Here is a 15,164-nt window from a genome sequence, read left to right as displayed (position 1 = left end):
TGTGGAGTGGGGGCTTATTCTGGGTAGGCAATGCGACGTGTAAATGTGGGCGCTATAAAGCTTAAAAGTGTTTATGCTCGAATGGTTGTCAAACGCGGGCGGGGGGGAGCAGTTGGAGCAGGGGGCACATAAAATTTGGGAACTGCGCAAAAACCGATTTACAAACGAAAAGTTGTTAATTTATTTTTTTTGATACCCTTGATTTGTCACGGAGACGGCAGTCCCGCGATCATAAAGTATATATATATATATTCATTGCCAGAAGAAAATAGCCCGTTATCGACTGGGCTTGAACCAGCGACTGCACGTTTGTTAGTCCGATGCAAAGCCACGCAGGCACAGGAAACACAATTTCAACATAAAATAATAACTCTCCATAATTTTGTAATTAAAATTAGCAGTCCTAGCTGATTAAGTATTTAAGTAAGCTTCTAAGAAATTTTCTAGTTTCCGGTTTCCTTCCATCTATAGAGATCTCTACTTACTCATGACTAACCTCTAGTCAACCGATTGCTCACAGCTCGTTGCCGGCCCCACTATTTATGAGCTTTCACGCCCATTTAGGCAAATGAGTCAGCTTACGGCTGTTTTTATGACACATTCCTCATCCCTGTTTCGTTCATATTTTAAGTCCTGTCTTTGCAACGTAAACCCATAAAATAGAGTCGGCACTAGCCATTTTTTTTAGAGACCCAGCTCATCATGATGTGAATGCATTTTGAACCCTGCCCTCGGGAGGAATACTACAAATTCCTGCTGCTTGGCATTCGGGGAAAACATGGAAAAATGAGAGCCAAGAGAGTGACTTCTTTATGCCAATGCTTATTAAATACTATAGAAAAGAGAGCAGCAGCAGCAGGAAGCGAAAAATTTTAACTTTACGACTTCATATTGTGGGCGGGTCGTAAAAAATGTGCAGCGTCAACTGCCACGGCCAATACGCCTCGTACTCCAACTACTGACATTTTACGGCTCTACAAGTAACATGCATGCCCCAACTAGCTGCCACTTGTGCCAGACATCATATATACACAAAAACTATATACACACTCAGCGATAAAGGGCTAGCTAATAAGTTCTAGCTTTAGATTGAAATAATTTCAATATCTTTTTGAGTTCGATTTGCAGCCTATTTCCGCAATAAAATGTACTTGAATTTTGAAGAACAAAGTGATCCGAGTTCTTTGATCATTTGTTAAAGCTTTTTTCTCTGAGTGTACATCTCACATATATAAAAAAAGGCTAAAAAATTTCTAGCTTCAGATTGAAAACAATTTCAAGATCTTATCGGGTTAGATTTGCAGTCTATTTCCGGAATAAAATGTCCGTTCATTTTTAAGAAGGAAACGATACGATTTCTTTGATCATTTCTAACAGCGTTTTTCTCTGAGTGTACATCTCACTAACACACATACATATACATGTGCATATAGAAAAGGAGCCATGATATATTAGTGCTGGCTGCTGGCAACTCCTTGGCTGGTTTGCTGCCTGGCTTAATAATAAGCAGCCAGTTTGTCATAAATGTGGCCTGGACATGGCTACTTCCATTAAATTGACCGAGCTTTAGCTGATTGCTGCTGCTGCTCTTGTTGTCATCTGGCGTCAGCCGCTAACCCAGTCAAGCGTAAAGTTATTGCCAAGGTTTTGTGGCCTGCAAACGTGCTGATTAAAAGCAGCCTGCGGGGGAGGGAGGGGGGCCAAGCAAAATACCACAAATCTATTGAGCTTACCTTAAATTGATTCAATATTTATCACAAGACTATTAAAATTAGCACACTTTGATTTTTGCAAGTTTAGCTTTTCAGGGTTGCCACATGGATTTGATTTACGACTGGAGGCTTGTAAACACGGCTGCCATATGTGCAACAAATAAGTGTAAAAGTTATTTAAATAACGTATATTTTCAAATTTTACGATTACAATTGTTTAATTTTTTATTGCTTACAAATGCATCACATGTGACAATACATGGGTATTTGGTATAATTAACAACCAATATTTAATTGGCAGCCGTGCTTATATGCAATCTGGCAACATAAGTAATTTACATTATGTTGGCTGCGCCAAGCAATTAATTACATGAATAACAGCTTTAACTCAATTATGGGGTCACCCTTAAATCGTGATACTTACATAGTACAGGGTAACCCATTAATTTAAAAACAATCGGTTAACTTTGGGCATATGGGAAGTAGATAAAAAAAAATATATATATATATATAGATATATTTGACTCTTATATACTGCGCTTGTTAAAATGCCAGATGCTTTCACAGAAAACTTTGACCTGCCGTTCAAGATGTGCACCCACTTAATTAATCCCAGTCCAGCAAATTTAATGCACAGGTTTGTTCAAGCTTTACGACTTTTTATTTCGGACTAGCATTAGTTCTCCGACATAACTTAACTGTACCTTGGCCAAATACGTTAATGTTAGGTTAGAAGCACACGTACCTCTATGTGCGTATGGTGTTTAGACGGGGTTCACTCGGGGCACACTCGTGCGTAATACTCCCGTGTGCCTGGGCTCTGTTTAATGCATTCTGCAGTTGGCGGAAGAAAAAATCCCATTAAAATTAAGTAAAATTGCTGCAGCAGCAGCAGCAGCAACGTAATCGTAAAAACTTGGCATTTTGATGTTGCAGCAAGCAGTAAAATTTTGAAAAGTTTTTGCCACACAGATAAGTCCAGGGGTGTGGTGCATGAGGGGCGTACGGGCAGTTGGGTGCGGTAAACAAAGGTTCTGCCTCCGACGGGGGTTGGGGCTTAACACTGCCACGGAACGGGGTCCATTGTGTGCGCGAAGGTTGCACATAAAGTGCATGCCGCGGCGACCCATGTGTGTGCGCGCCACCAAAGAAAATGGCGCATATCTTGGGCCGGGACATAGACTTTTAGTGCCCGGGCATAGTTAATGTTATGGCTTCAATAGTTTATAAGTTGTGCGCTGAAAAGTGTGAAAACCAAGCAAATTTAATGATATAAGTAATAAAGTCGGCGAGGGCGAGCACAGCTCATATTTATTTGCCGTATTTACATAACATTTTCAAAATCTCCCAGTAATCATTTTGACAGTAAGTTAAGTAAAGTATTCAAGTAAAAATCTATTTCGAAGGCTGACTGCGCAATCGCGCCATCTAGCGGCGTTAGGGTGACCATATATATTGAATATGTTTATTTGCCGTATTTATATGAATTTTTCCAAATCGCCCAGTAATAACTGTTACAGCATATCCAAGTAAAAATCTAATTCGAATGCTGATTTCGCTATCGCGCCATCTAGCGGCGCCAGGGTGACCATATATTTTGAATATATTTATTGACATTCATTCTATTCGTTTCACAGCGCGTGTAGAAATAAACCGAATTGTAGCGCAAATCTATTACAACTACTACACACCCATGGCCATCGGCTTGCACACGAGCGGAGCGCCCATGTACCTGACCTACCCCAGCATCGAGCGCTACGGCACCCACTTTACGCACCTGCCGCTGACTCAAATCCGACCGCCAACGCCCGAGCCGCTGGCCCTTAGTCGCACGCCACCCAGTCCGGCAGCTGAGACAGCGCTAGGCGCATCCAATCCTCACCAGAAACTGTCGCGACCCGCCAGTAGCAATGGCACCGCACACTCGGCTGCCTCACCCACACTCGTCACCACCGTGGCGACCATCACGACACCCGGCCACCATCAGCAGCAGCAGCGTTCGCGCTCCGGAACGCCCACCACACCGCCGCCGGCGCACAGCAGCAGCAACGGCGCCTATCATCACCATCACCATCATCATCACGGCCAGCATTTGGTCAGCTCAACGTCCGCTGCGGCCGTTGCAGCGGCTGCAGCCGCCACGTAGCAGTATCGCCATGTTGCTGCAGCTGCTGCAGCAGCGGCAGCAGCTGTGCTCTTTGTGTAAGTAAAACCAATCAACCGGAAGCCCATTGTTTTCCGGCTGAGCAATAAGACTAAGAGCTAAAAGCATCCAATAAGACTAAGAGCTAGATGTTATCCAAGTTCAAGAACTATATACTCAAGGGTCAGGTCTAGAATTTATAAAGAAACAATATAATTTTTTTTCCTACCATGCTAGAGTCTAGAACTCGAATACCCTATGCTCTTAATAAGTTAAAGGGTATTTCGGGTGCTATGGTGTCTTTTTTGTAAGCCAAGGGGTATTGCAGCTGCGAGACTCTTGTTTATTTTTTGTAAGTTAAAGTTATTTCGAGTGCGAATCTACTGTTTATTTTTTGTAAACTAAGGGTATTTCGGGTGCGACTCTATTGCTTATTTTTGTAAGCGACAGGTGCGACTCCCTTGTTTCATTTTGGTTTAGCTAAAGGGTATTTCTGGTGCGAGACTCTATTGTTTATGTTTTGTAAGCTTAAGGGTATTTCGGGTGCGAGACTTTATTGTTTATTTTTTGTAAGTTAAAGTGTATTTCGGGTGCGACTCTATTGTTTATTTTTGTAAGCTAAAGGGTATTTCAGGTGCGACTCTCTTGTTTCATTTTGGTTTAGCTAAAGGGTATTTCGGGTGCGAGTCTATTGTTTATTTTTTTGTAAGCCAAAGGGTGTTTCGGGTGCGAGTCTATTGTTTATTTTTTGTAATTTAAAGTGTATTTCGGGTGCGACTTATTGTGTTTATTTTTGGTGCGTCTTGAACTTATTTGGCATGCAGGACCAAACGCGTTGCCTTTAATCAAATCAATTTCGCAAGCATAGTTTTATGTTTACAATTTAAGTTGGTTGCCTGCTGCGGCAATGGATGCCACTTGCCACTTGCCACTTGCAGCTTGCCGCTTGCCGCTTGCCACTTGCCACTTGCCACTTGCAGTTTTCATTTCCATTTCCGGCGGCTGCTGCTTGCATTTCCGGGCTGCGCACGAAAGTATGCAATGGCTTTTTCATCATTTCGCCTGATGGCTGCAACGTGGTAACAAAAGCTGCTGCAAAACACAATTCCTCTTTGCTGCATCCCCCCCTTCAAGCAGCCACCGTGTGGCACGTTGCTAGCTTTTGTGCTGACAATTGAAGCATTCGCCTTGGCCAATTGTTGTTGCTGTTGTCGTTCGTTAATTTAGGGGCAAGTGTTAAATTTCCATGCTGGCTGGCTGGCATTTTAGTTAAGCTTCAACATTTTGTTGCCTTTTGTTTCAGATGCTTCACTTTAATTAAAAACTCAAGTGGCGTCAGGCGGGGCATCTTTTCAAGAAATGGCAACGCAGGTTCGTCTCTTATTTCTACTTGCCACTTGCCACTTGCCACTCGCATTGGCATTTATGTTTTGCAGCCACAAATATCATAATGTTTTGCCCCTTTTCACAATGCCACATCAAAACTTTTCGCACACACACACACGCGCGTACATTTTACGATACTTCAGAATGCATATTTCAATGTCTGTCTGGTCGAAAGGTAATAAAATATATATATACGCATTTTGCAACAAACGCAGCATCTAAATCTTGTCTAGAATTGTTCAGTTTGTTCCGTGCTATCCTTCGATTGTTTGTGCGCCCTTTCGGCACATTAAAACCTCAACTCAACTCGCCTCACCTCGCCTCATCCCATCTCCTGTGGCATTTCGCATCAAAGGCGCGTCGTCAGTTTTTACGAGTGCATCATAAAACTGGCAACGCACGAGATCTTCTGCGTGAAAATATTCCTTCTTTTTTTCTTAACTTATAGTTGGGGTCTGTTTTTTATTTGTATTTTTATATATATAGAATATAGCATGTCCAAGTATTTCTGTAAGCCTAGGCAAAGAGCTGTGCGACTCACTTTTGGCAGCAATTAAATTGCGCACTGCGACTACAAAGTCAAAAGGCAGCGGAAGGGAGCTGGAGCATGGGGGCAGGATTGTCAATGCTGCCCATTTCGCTCGATTACCGCTAAAACTGGTATTTTTAATGCTTGTTTGCGGTTAAAATTTCAAAACAAAGCGCAGCGTTTATTTATCTTAAATCTTTTACTTACATTTTTTTTTTTTTTGAATTGATTGCCAATGCTGAATTACCGCCAAAACTGGCCCTTTTAATGCTTGTAATTATTTTTTTTTTTTAATTTTTTAGTATATTTATAATATTTTTTGAACTGACTGCCAGTGCTGCCCATTTCGCTCGATTTCCGCTAAAACAGGCCTTTTTAAATGCTTGTTTGCTGTTAAAATTTGAAAAAGACGCGCAGTATTTATTTAACTTCAATTTTTATTTAATTCATATTATTTTTGAATTATAATGTTTTAAGATTCGATTCTTGTTTCGTTCGGCACAGCTCTAGAACTTAGCTTTCCTGCTTCTCAAAAATGGGCAGCACTGGCTGAGAATCGCAGAGAACTATTCCAGAGTTAGGTTAACTCGTCAGCTTTTCTGAGCGCCGGACAAATCAAACTTATCAGAAATCAACAACAATTATTCAACTGAAAATGCAGCGGCCATAAAAAGAGCCAAACAATGCGAAACTTTTACGAGGCAACAGGACCTGCTCCTGGCTGCATTTCATTTGTTTCATTCTGCGCGAATGGCACTTCAATTCCTTTGACTGCTGCTCCACCTGCCACTGGCCCAAAATGGCAATAAATGCATAAGTTTCCATTTAACGATATTTTGTTACCGCTTCGCACACCTTCTGGCCGTCATATAAAAGGTGCAATGCTTTTTGTTCAATTTCGTTTTGGCGTTTTTCCTGCGCCAAACAATTGAGGTACTTGAGTGCGACGTGTGTCAGCGCGTTTTCCAAGCCAATTTTCTTGTTAAATTGTTGTGAAAATTTCGCTTGAAAATTTATTAACGGATGTCGCCCCATCGGGCATATAGCTAGAAGATTTATATATGAGTTAATCTTGGCATGCGCCCAAAATGTGGCATTCAAATCTTAAGCACTTTGGCTGGCCACTCACTTAATAGTCTTCGCTTGATTGTGCCTATACCCTTGCAAACCCATAGAAGTTGATATATGCGACTTCATAGAACGTTTATATGTAGATATGAAGAGGCAGTTAATTATTAGGAACCGATCACTATTATGCTCCTAGCCAAGTCTGAAACCCTGCTTGGAACGTATACGAACTATCCGGATTCAAATTTACAATTTACCAGTTTTCCAATATCTGAGTCGAATCAGAACAAGAACCATATTTATTCCAAGATGGCTTGATTCAAAATAAAATATTATACAAAGGCTGGTAAGCTATTTGGAACGGAACCAGTTCGTATGCGGATTCAAATATACTCGTTCACATGAGCCGAATCTTAAACCGAACCATTTTTCCAATATCTGAGTCGAGCCAGAACTGAACCATATTTATTCAAAACTGGTTTGATTCAAAATAAAATACACACAGCACATCATTTAGCTAAACTTTATCTGATAGATGTCAGCTTTGGGTCTATGGAATTCTCTAGCTATATTCTAAAAGCTATTCTTTCGATCTGACAGTATGATCTGATCTGGCACTTAAAGTTCTCCTCTCGCAACTTTGTAAAGTGCTTATTTAAGCACTCAACAGATCATTTCATGCATAAGAAATTCAAATTCACATCGCATAAACGTTGAAACATATTTCTTAAACAATAAACAACATACATTATATGTATTTTGTGCTGTTTTGATGTCGCGCAATTTCCGCTGATTTCTAATTTCCGTTGAGTCGTCATTAAAAAAAAAAACAAAATACAAACAGAAAATCCCTACGTTTTTTTTAATGCCCTGCTCCTCAGTCCTCGAGGTCGAGGCGAATCATAATAAATGCAATGCTAGCCATAAAAATAAAAATAAAAATAAAAAAATAAGAATAACAAGTAAAAAAAGAAAAAATATTATAGTTTTGCGAGCGAGTTTCGGAGTTTCAGTTTCAGCTTACGCTGCTCAAATTTCGAGCACCCCCCCCCCCCCCCTCCCTTCGACCCACTGCCGTTTCCCTCTATAGGATAATTCGGCTTGTGTTTATTATTGTTCGCCTCTCGTTTGGTTTGCGTGTGCGCTCTCCGGTTTTTATGGTGCCGCGTTACGCCGTTTTTTTTTTTGTTTAGTGGACACGCATTATTAAAAAATAAACAATATGTATACGATGAGCAGGGCCAGAGCCGCAGCCGGAGCCAGAACCAACGAATCGAGCCCTAAGCACTCTTTCGGCTACTCATTTTTCAGTGGAAATTTTTGTGGCCCATCATAAAAAGTTGGGTCGAGCAAATAAACAAAACGAGAGTCGAGAAAACACCATAATTAAACAACAAACCAGGCATACTCTATACATCCAATCCGTTCATTTTTTACGTAAATATATAAATAGTTTAATCAATTTATAGTTTGATGCATACACAGCTTTTCTTCAGATCCTTCAAAGACAGTTATATCGATATATATGGATTAGAAATATGTTCACAAATCAAAAGAATTAAGGATATAAAACAAAATGCTATATATATAGAGAATGCTAGGTAGATATACTAAAGGATTAAACAATTGTTAATTCTTAACTAATAGAGTTACAATATAAACAAATCGAAGCTTTTCTTCAGACCGTCATTATTATAAGTATAGGAAACTTGAACATTCCCAAGTTAGGTTAGGGTATAGAGCAATGTGAACAATCGAGCTCTTATTACTCAATAGAATTTTATATGCTATCAGCTAGTGAGCACGAATTTTAGGGTTTGAAGCACCGAGAAGCAGGCAGACAGTATTTTTGTAAAACATGGCAGCATACTTACTTACAAATTGAGCATGCTCCACAGGAAAAAGTGTATAAATGCGAGAAATGAACAATCAATTGAAGTTGCTACTTTGAGGAAGGAATATATATCCTACAGATTGTTGTGGACAGCAGTTGGCAATTTATGTACTTATCCTTTTGTATATGCATTCGATACATGTATCAAAGTGCTTTTCAATGTTCATTCGGGCCGTTTGCAATTAGTTCGGCTGTGACAATTGAGAATCAGCCAATGTTGAGAGTTGCTGCTGCATTATCTTAAAGTGCCCCATAAAAATCACATTTGGCATTATAAAGTCTGGTAGAAGAAGAAAAAGAAGGGGAAGTGAGACAAATGCAGCTGCGCCCGGAATCAGAAGTCCGATTCCAAGTCAACTTTCTGGCTGGACAACGTGTTCTCGTCGTCCGTCGTTCTATGCTATAAAATTTGGTTTTACGAGCGCGCCCAGCGAGCAGCTCATCCTGCCCGGCCAGGTAAGGCTGCAGGCTGCAGGCCCAGGATTGCGCTGGCATTACAATGATTTTAATGCCTTTTACGGCCAAAGACATTGCACCCATATGGGCACGCTGGGATTATGGGATTATATATGGCATTAAAACTGTTTTTATGCTCAAGTCTCCAGATTACCAATATGATATTGAGTTTTAGGCTAATTGGTAAGCAGGCCTAGTGCTTAAGGAAACTTGGATGTGTTTTAATTTATGATTTAACTAATACTTTTCGCATATTTCTCTTCCACTCTCGCTTTTAGCGATAATTAAAAATCTGGCTGTCCTGGAGCTGGTCCAACAAATTCAAGCTCGACAACAGTTCCCCCCGGCGGCATAGTTTATTAATAATACTAAGTAATAATAAAAATACTAACATCAACAACAACAACAATAATAATATGCTAATCCTACACACACATTGTTTTCTCTTCGAACTATGACATATGCATACATATACTAGAAAAGTCCGTAATACCCTGGAAAGCCAGGTGTTGCGCCTAATGAATATTCAAATTGATCTCAACTTAAGTCTACAACAAAGGTAATCAATGAAAAAACTGTGCTGATAAATTAATAAAAATAAATGTAGCATATATATATATATATACATACAGTATATATATACAGTGAAAACCTCTAATGCGAACAGCCGAGGTACGTTAAGAAAAGTGGTAAAAAAATAAATTATAAAAACCCGCTGTTTAAAAAGCATTTCTTTTTATTAAAAATACAATTTTTTGAATATATTTATCATTAATGAAATGATATTTTAATGCTAAAAATAAATTTAAATGGACACTTAGGAAATTCCCATTTTTGTTGAATATATTAAAATGTTGACAAATGTTTCCAAGTTTTCACTTAGCCATTCAATCTTTAATTCAAATTTTCGCATATAATTTTTTAGAGTAAATAAATGACAGCTGTCCGTTAGCAGAGCTTTTACTGTACTATGCATGCATACAATACTTTTCTTAATAATATTAAGGAAGCGCAGGAAAATACACACAGATATCTAGTCCTAAGCTGGCACCGCATAGAGCAACATTTAAAAGAAAAACCCCATTTGATAAACCTGTACAGCATTTGGATAATTAGTAAACTGTTTTAACAATATGTGTATGCGTATAATACTTAATATTTGAGATTATGAAAGCTTGCAGCAAACCAAATTTAAATTAAACAAATTTTGTATTTCTCTTCTTTTCCTCCCCCCTGCAAAACGTTACAATTCCTTGGGCTGTGCGCTGTCATGTGCAAAAAAAGCAGGCAGTTTTTTATTATATTATATTATTATTTTTTTTTAATTCACTGCAGTTGGGCAGGCAAAACTGGCTTCTACTTTAAGTAATTTGTAGTTTTAAATTAAGTTTTTATAAAACTTGTATGTATTTTATTGTGTGTGTGTGTGTGTATGTGTGTGTGCGTGTAGAAAATGTGTGTGCATGTGTGTTACTTAGGATTGACAAGAACCAAAAACATTATGCTATTCAAATTGTAGTTGAATTTCCATTATTTGTTTGCATCTGCTTAAACAATAAAACAGTTTCCTTACACCTAACAAGTAAATCAATTAAACAATTAAACATATTAAACATAAAACATTAAAATTTTAAACACTTCAGATTTGATCGTAGCTTAGGCCTTAATGCAAAACAAAAAAAAAAAAAATAAATCAAATGCTTCAAAATAAAGTTTTCAATTGAATAAAGAAGTTTGTTCTGCTGTAAATAAAAATCTTAAATGGCCTTTCTGTTTGCCCAATGCTCAGCACTGCAGCCTAGAGATTATCCAATATTTGGCGCCTACATGCCAAAGAGACCCTTGAGATCGTCGATGGACAGCTTGGTGCTGACCTTGCCGGTCAGCACACCGTCGGCCAGCTCCAGCTTGCGATCCTGCAGCGCCTTGATGCGCTGCTCCACGGTGTCCAGGCATACAATCTTATATATGATGACATCCTTTTTTTGGCCCACACGATATATGCGATCCTGCGCCTGTGCCTCCAACTGTGGATTCCAGTGCAGATCGAGCAGTATTAAATGATTGGCACCAATTAGATTGAGGCCAACGCCGCCAGCTGTTAAGGAGAGCAACAGAATGCGCTTGGGATTGCGTTCATCGTTGAAATCATTAACAATGTCCTGGCGATTCTTTACAGGTATGGCGCCGTTTAGCGACAAGGTCTGCAGCCTCTCCTTTTCCAAGAGATCACGCAAAATATCCAGCACCGATGTCCACTGGGACACTACGATAGCTTTGTCCTTGGACTTCAGCACGTTGGTCTTAAGTATCTCTAGCACTTTTAGCATTTTGCTGGACGGACGCTTGAGATTAAACACCGGATTGCTACGCTTGAGCACATTCTGGGAGGCCTTGGCCAGACGCACCTCATCGCTGCTGTGTCTGCCGTTGCTGGAACGGCGCGAGCTGCTGGAACCGGAGCTATCATTAATAGTCATCTTATTTAGCTGAGCCAGCAAATCGATTTCGGGTGAATAGCTATCGCTGTCATCATGTCCCAAATTGCCAGCGCCCTCCTCCTCCAACATCTACAAAAAATAATCAAGGAATTAGGTTGTTTCAAAGAGGCGTATATATGTATAGCTTTAATGTATACCGAATCTATGAGTCCGGGATGACAGCAAATTTGTCGGAGACGCAGCAGCAGCACCAGTATCTCATGGGATTTCACCTCCTTGCTGTGCCCGGCCATGCGCGAGAATTTCTCGTGCATTTTATAGTAAGCACCATTGGGATCTTTGATCTGATTATAGGTGGGCTTGCGAGCATCGTTGATGAAATTGGCATCCGAATCCTTTTCGGCACGCTGGAACAGAAACTGTGCGAACAGGGTTTGCGAGAAGGCCATCACCTTCTGGTACACATTCATTTCGTCCGTATCGAGATTCATTTCAATCAAGCGTATCTCCTTTTTGGGCAAACTGTTCAGTTTGCCATCCAGCTGCAGCTGGGCCTTGGTCCGCCGCAGCATTAGGGACTTCATCAGCAAATTAAGCCGATCCTGTCCACCGGCACTCTTGTTATCGATCCACTTCTTCCACGTGGCCAAATCATCAAAGGGCGAGCAGCGCAGAAACTTAAGCAGCGCATAAACGTCCAGCTCCTTATTCTGAATTGGAGTGCCCGTCAGGGCCCAGCGATATTTACCGCGCAGCTCGCTAACAGCCATCGATGACTGCGCCTTGTGGTTGCGCACCACATGCGCCTCATCCAATATGATACGGCGCCACTTTACGCCATGCAATGCTCCATTCATCTTGTGCTCCCTAGAGACAATGTTGTAGGTGGTCACCACCATGTCATAGGTACGTAGATTCTTGCCCTTGGTCTCGCGTTGGTTACCGTGATGCACGCAGACCGTCAGACGATGGCGCGACAACTTGGAGGCGACTTCACCCTCCCACTGGCGCAGCAAACTGGCGGGGCAAACCACCAGGGTGCCACCTTTGTAAGCTGCAGAACACAAAAATCAGTTGAAAACCAAGAAGCAAAGGTGCTATTCAGCTTGCCGAAGATTAAATACCCTTGCAGACATCGACATGGCTAAGACTAAGAGGATTCGAAGATGTCCGCTTGGCTATGGGATACTTACTATCCTTTCGTCCCTTGGAAGTCCAACCGCCAACGCTTTTGCGCTTTTTGCCCGGATCGTCCTCATCGTCGCTGCTTGCAGATTCAGCGCCAGCGCCGCTCTCCTGCCCATTTTTACCAGCCAGCACCAGGGCAATCATAGTCAGCGTTTTGCCCAGGCCCATGTCATCGGCCAAGATGCCACCGCGTGGACGCTGCTGTTCGCGCCAGGACATCCAGGCCAGCGCATGCCTCTGATGGTCCATAAGCTGCACCTTCAACCCATTGGGTTCATCTGCCATCACATACTCCGCCGGACAGCCCTTTAACGAGCCATGCAAATCCTACAAAGTACAAGAGCATATGAGAGACACATTCGAAAAGGCAACTGAGCAAGGCCAGAGGGACGCTGGTTCAGACGTGTGTGTGTGGTTTTTAATCAGCGCGTGCTCGTGAAACACGCCCGCACAGTAACTCGTGCCTGGGCGCCAACAGAGGCAGCACGCAGCTCAGATATCCATTCTAGAAGAGCTCATCATGCAAGCAGCTTGTGAGGCTTAGCTGCAGAATGAAGCAGTCGGTACGCACCTTGAGGGAATCAATTGTGAGCGCTTTCATGGCGTTGAACGCCGCCAAGCCTTTGGCGCCTGTGTGTGTGGGCTGTATTTGATTGACCGCTGCGGACAGCTGGTCCCAGTCGGGCGCCTCGGGATTTGTGGATTTACGTGAATTGGAGGCACGCGGCTTGGAGACCTTAATTTGTGGCTTCTCCTGCTGCACAATGAGACCGGACAGATATTTTTGCTTAATTTCTATGTCCTGACGCAGTGCATCGATGCGCTTCTTGATCTGTATGCCCTTGTCGGGCAGCTTGTGGGCCACCTTCTCGTACAGCTTCTCCGCCTCATTCAACTGGACGTGCATTTCGGTTACTTTGCGCGACTCCTTTTCGTAGAATTCAGGCGAAACCTGCTGGCCCTTCACGTTAGAGCGCCGTGGCGATTGCTTCTTAATGGCCGCATTAATGGTCGGCTGTATTAATTTATTGCCGGATCGGACCCTGGGTGCCTCGGAGCTGCTGCGTGGCGAAAAGCCGCGCGATTTGCGGCCATATGCCGAAGCGCCCGAAGCATTTTCCCTATTGTAACTGTCATCGTTGTCGGTGCTGCTGCTGATCTCAATGGGCGTCTCCTTGTTGCTCAAGATGAGCACATCGCTGCCAGATGAATCGTTATTCGGCGACTTCGGCAGCTGCAGCTGTTGCTGCTCATTGGGAAAGAGCGTCGAGTGCAAAGTGTCCTCAATGCTGGTCGCAAATTGTGTGCTGTAACGTGGCGAGTGCAGGCCATCGATGGTGGCTCGGCGATAACGCTCCGCAGCAGCCTGCTCGCGCTCCACATCCTCGTCATATGTCTCATCCGCTTGATCGCTGTTGCTGAGGCTTGACTGCTCCTGCCGAGACTGCGGCTGCCGCTCCTCTTCGTCGCTGTAGTCAATCTCACTGGAGCCGTCGCTCATATCGTCCGGCCGCACACCCGTGATGCTCATGCGCGTGCGCGGCGACAGGGCGCGCTGATCCAGCTCGTCCTCCTCATCGCTCTCTGAATAAATCACGGCATCGCGGCGGCCGCGGGCTCGCTGGCCATTTTTAACTGGTTGACGCACGCTTGAACCATCGGAATCCGTATTCGACTCCTCGACAGTTAGATTGCTGACGACGCTGCGACGGCTGGCGCCAGAGGCACGGCCAGTGCTGGCGCTGCCACGACTGGAGGAGCGTCCTTGTGTATTGTACAATTTATTTCCATGTTGATTTTGATTATAATTACCAGTATTTATTAGTTTACTCACCCGATGTTGTATTGCTGACGACTTCCCCCTCTTCGTCGCCGTAGAACTCGTCGCTTTCACTCGACATTTATGCAATTTTCTTAACCCTTTCAACAAAATTCAAGCAGCACACAACAATTTGGGCGCCAGTTAATTTCAACAATGTAGCTGTAAATGTTGCCGCTCTTTGGGTTTTAGCGATCTGGTCACACAGTAGGCATGCAACCAAACGTACTGTATTGTTGTTGTAACAGTGCTGCCAGAAAACAATAAGCGATAATAATAACATACAGTCTTGTAAATAAACAGCCTACTTTTGTGTCAGAGTTGCCACGTATCAAAAACCGATAGCTCGATAAAAGTGGTTTTAGAAGCCCTTAAGCGTCGCGGCCACACTTCATTTAAAATACAGTTATATTTAAATCAAATAATTGTTTCTTAACGAATAGGCATTTAGTCACGCGGTAATGTATTGCTGTTGTTATAATGCGATAACAAACACTCTGGCTTGCGAGCAGCCTGTTGTAACTGTTT

At 42.4% G+C, this 15,164-nt stretch overlaps 2 protein-coding genes across 2 annotated transcripts in view; one reads left to right on the top strand and one right to left on the bottom strand.

Moving 5' to 3' along the window:
- The window catches only part of LOC115763898 (protein doublesex), a 42,648-nt gene extending 32,728 nt beyond the window's left edge, over positions 1 to 9,920 (top strand). The window contains exons 3-4 of the mRNA XM_030706677.1: positions 3,350 to 3,914; positions 9,467 to 9,920. Of these exons, the coding sequence (XP_030562537.1) occupies positions 3,350 to 3,858 (509 nt within the window). The 3' untranslated portion in view covers positions 3,859 to 3,914; positions 9,467 to 9,920. The remainder of the gene's footprint in view (positions 1 to 3,349; positions 3,915 to 9,466) is intronic.
- A 70-nt stretch (positions 9,921 to 9,990) lies between these two features.
- On the bottom strand, positions 9,991 to 14,850 carry LOC115763784 (transcription termination factor 2). Its single transcript, XM_030706504.1, has 5 exons — positions 14,652 to 14,850; positions 13,389 to 14,581; positions 12,823 to 13,144; positions 11,827 to 12,683; positions 9,991 to 11,758 (listed from the first exon to the last, which is right to left on the bottom strand). The coding sequence occupies exons 1-5, from the start codon at positions 14,716 to 14,718 to the stop codon at positions 11,012 to 11,014; spliced, it is 3,186 nt and encodes a 1,061-aa protein (XP_030562364.1). The 5' UTR covers positions 14,719 to 14,850; the 3' UTR covers positions 9,991 to 11,011.
- Positions 14,851 to 15,164: the final 314 nt, after the last annotated feature.

This window comes from Drosophila novamexicana, unplaced genomic scaffold (genome assembly GCF_003285875.2).
Source record: "Drosophila novamexicana strain 15010-1031.04,08,12 unplaced genomic scaffold, DnovRS2.1 tig00000770-arrow-pilon, whole genome shotgun sequence".
Lineage (NCBI taxonomy): Eukaryota > Metazoa > Arthropoda > Insecta > Diptera > Drosophilidae > Drosophila > Drosophila novamexicana.
Note: the sequence above shows the minus strand (reverse complement) of the source record. Positions and strands in the feature narration are given on the sequence as shown.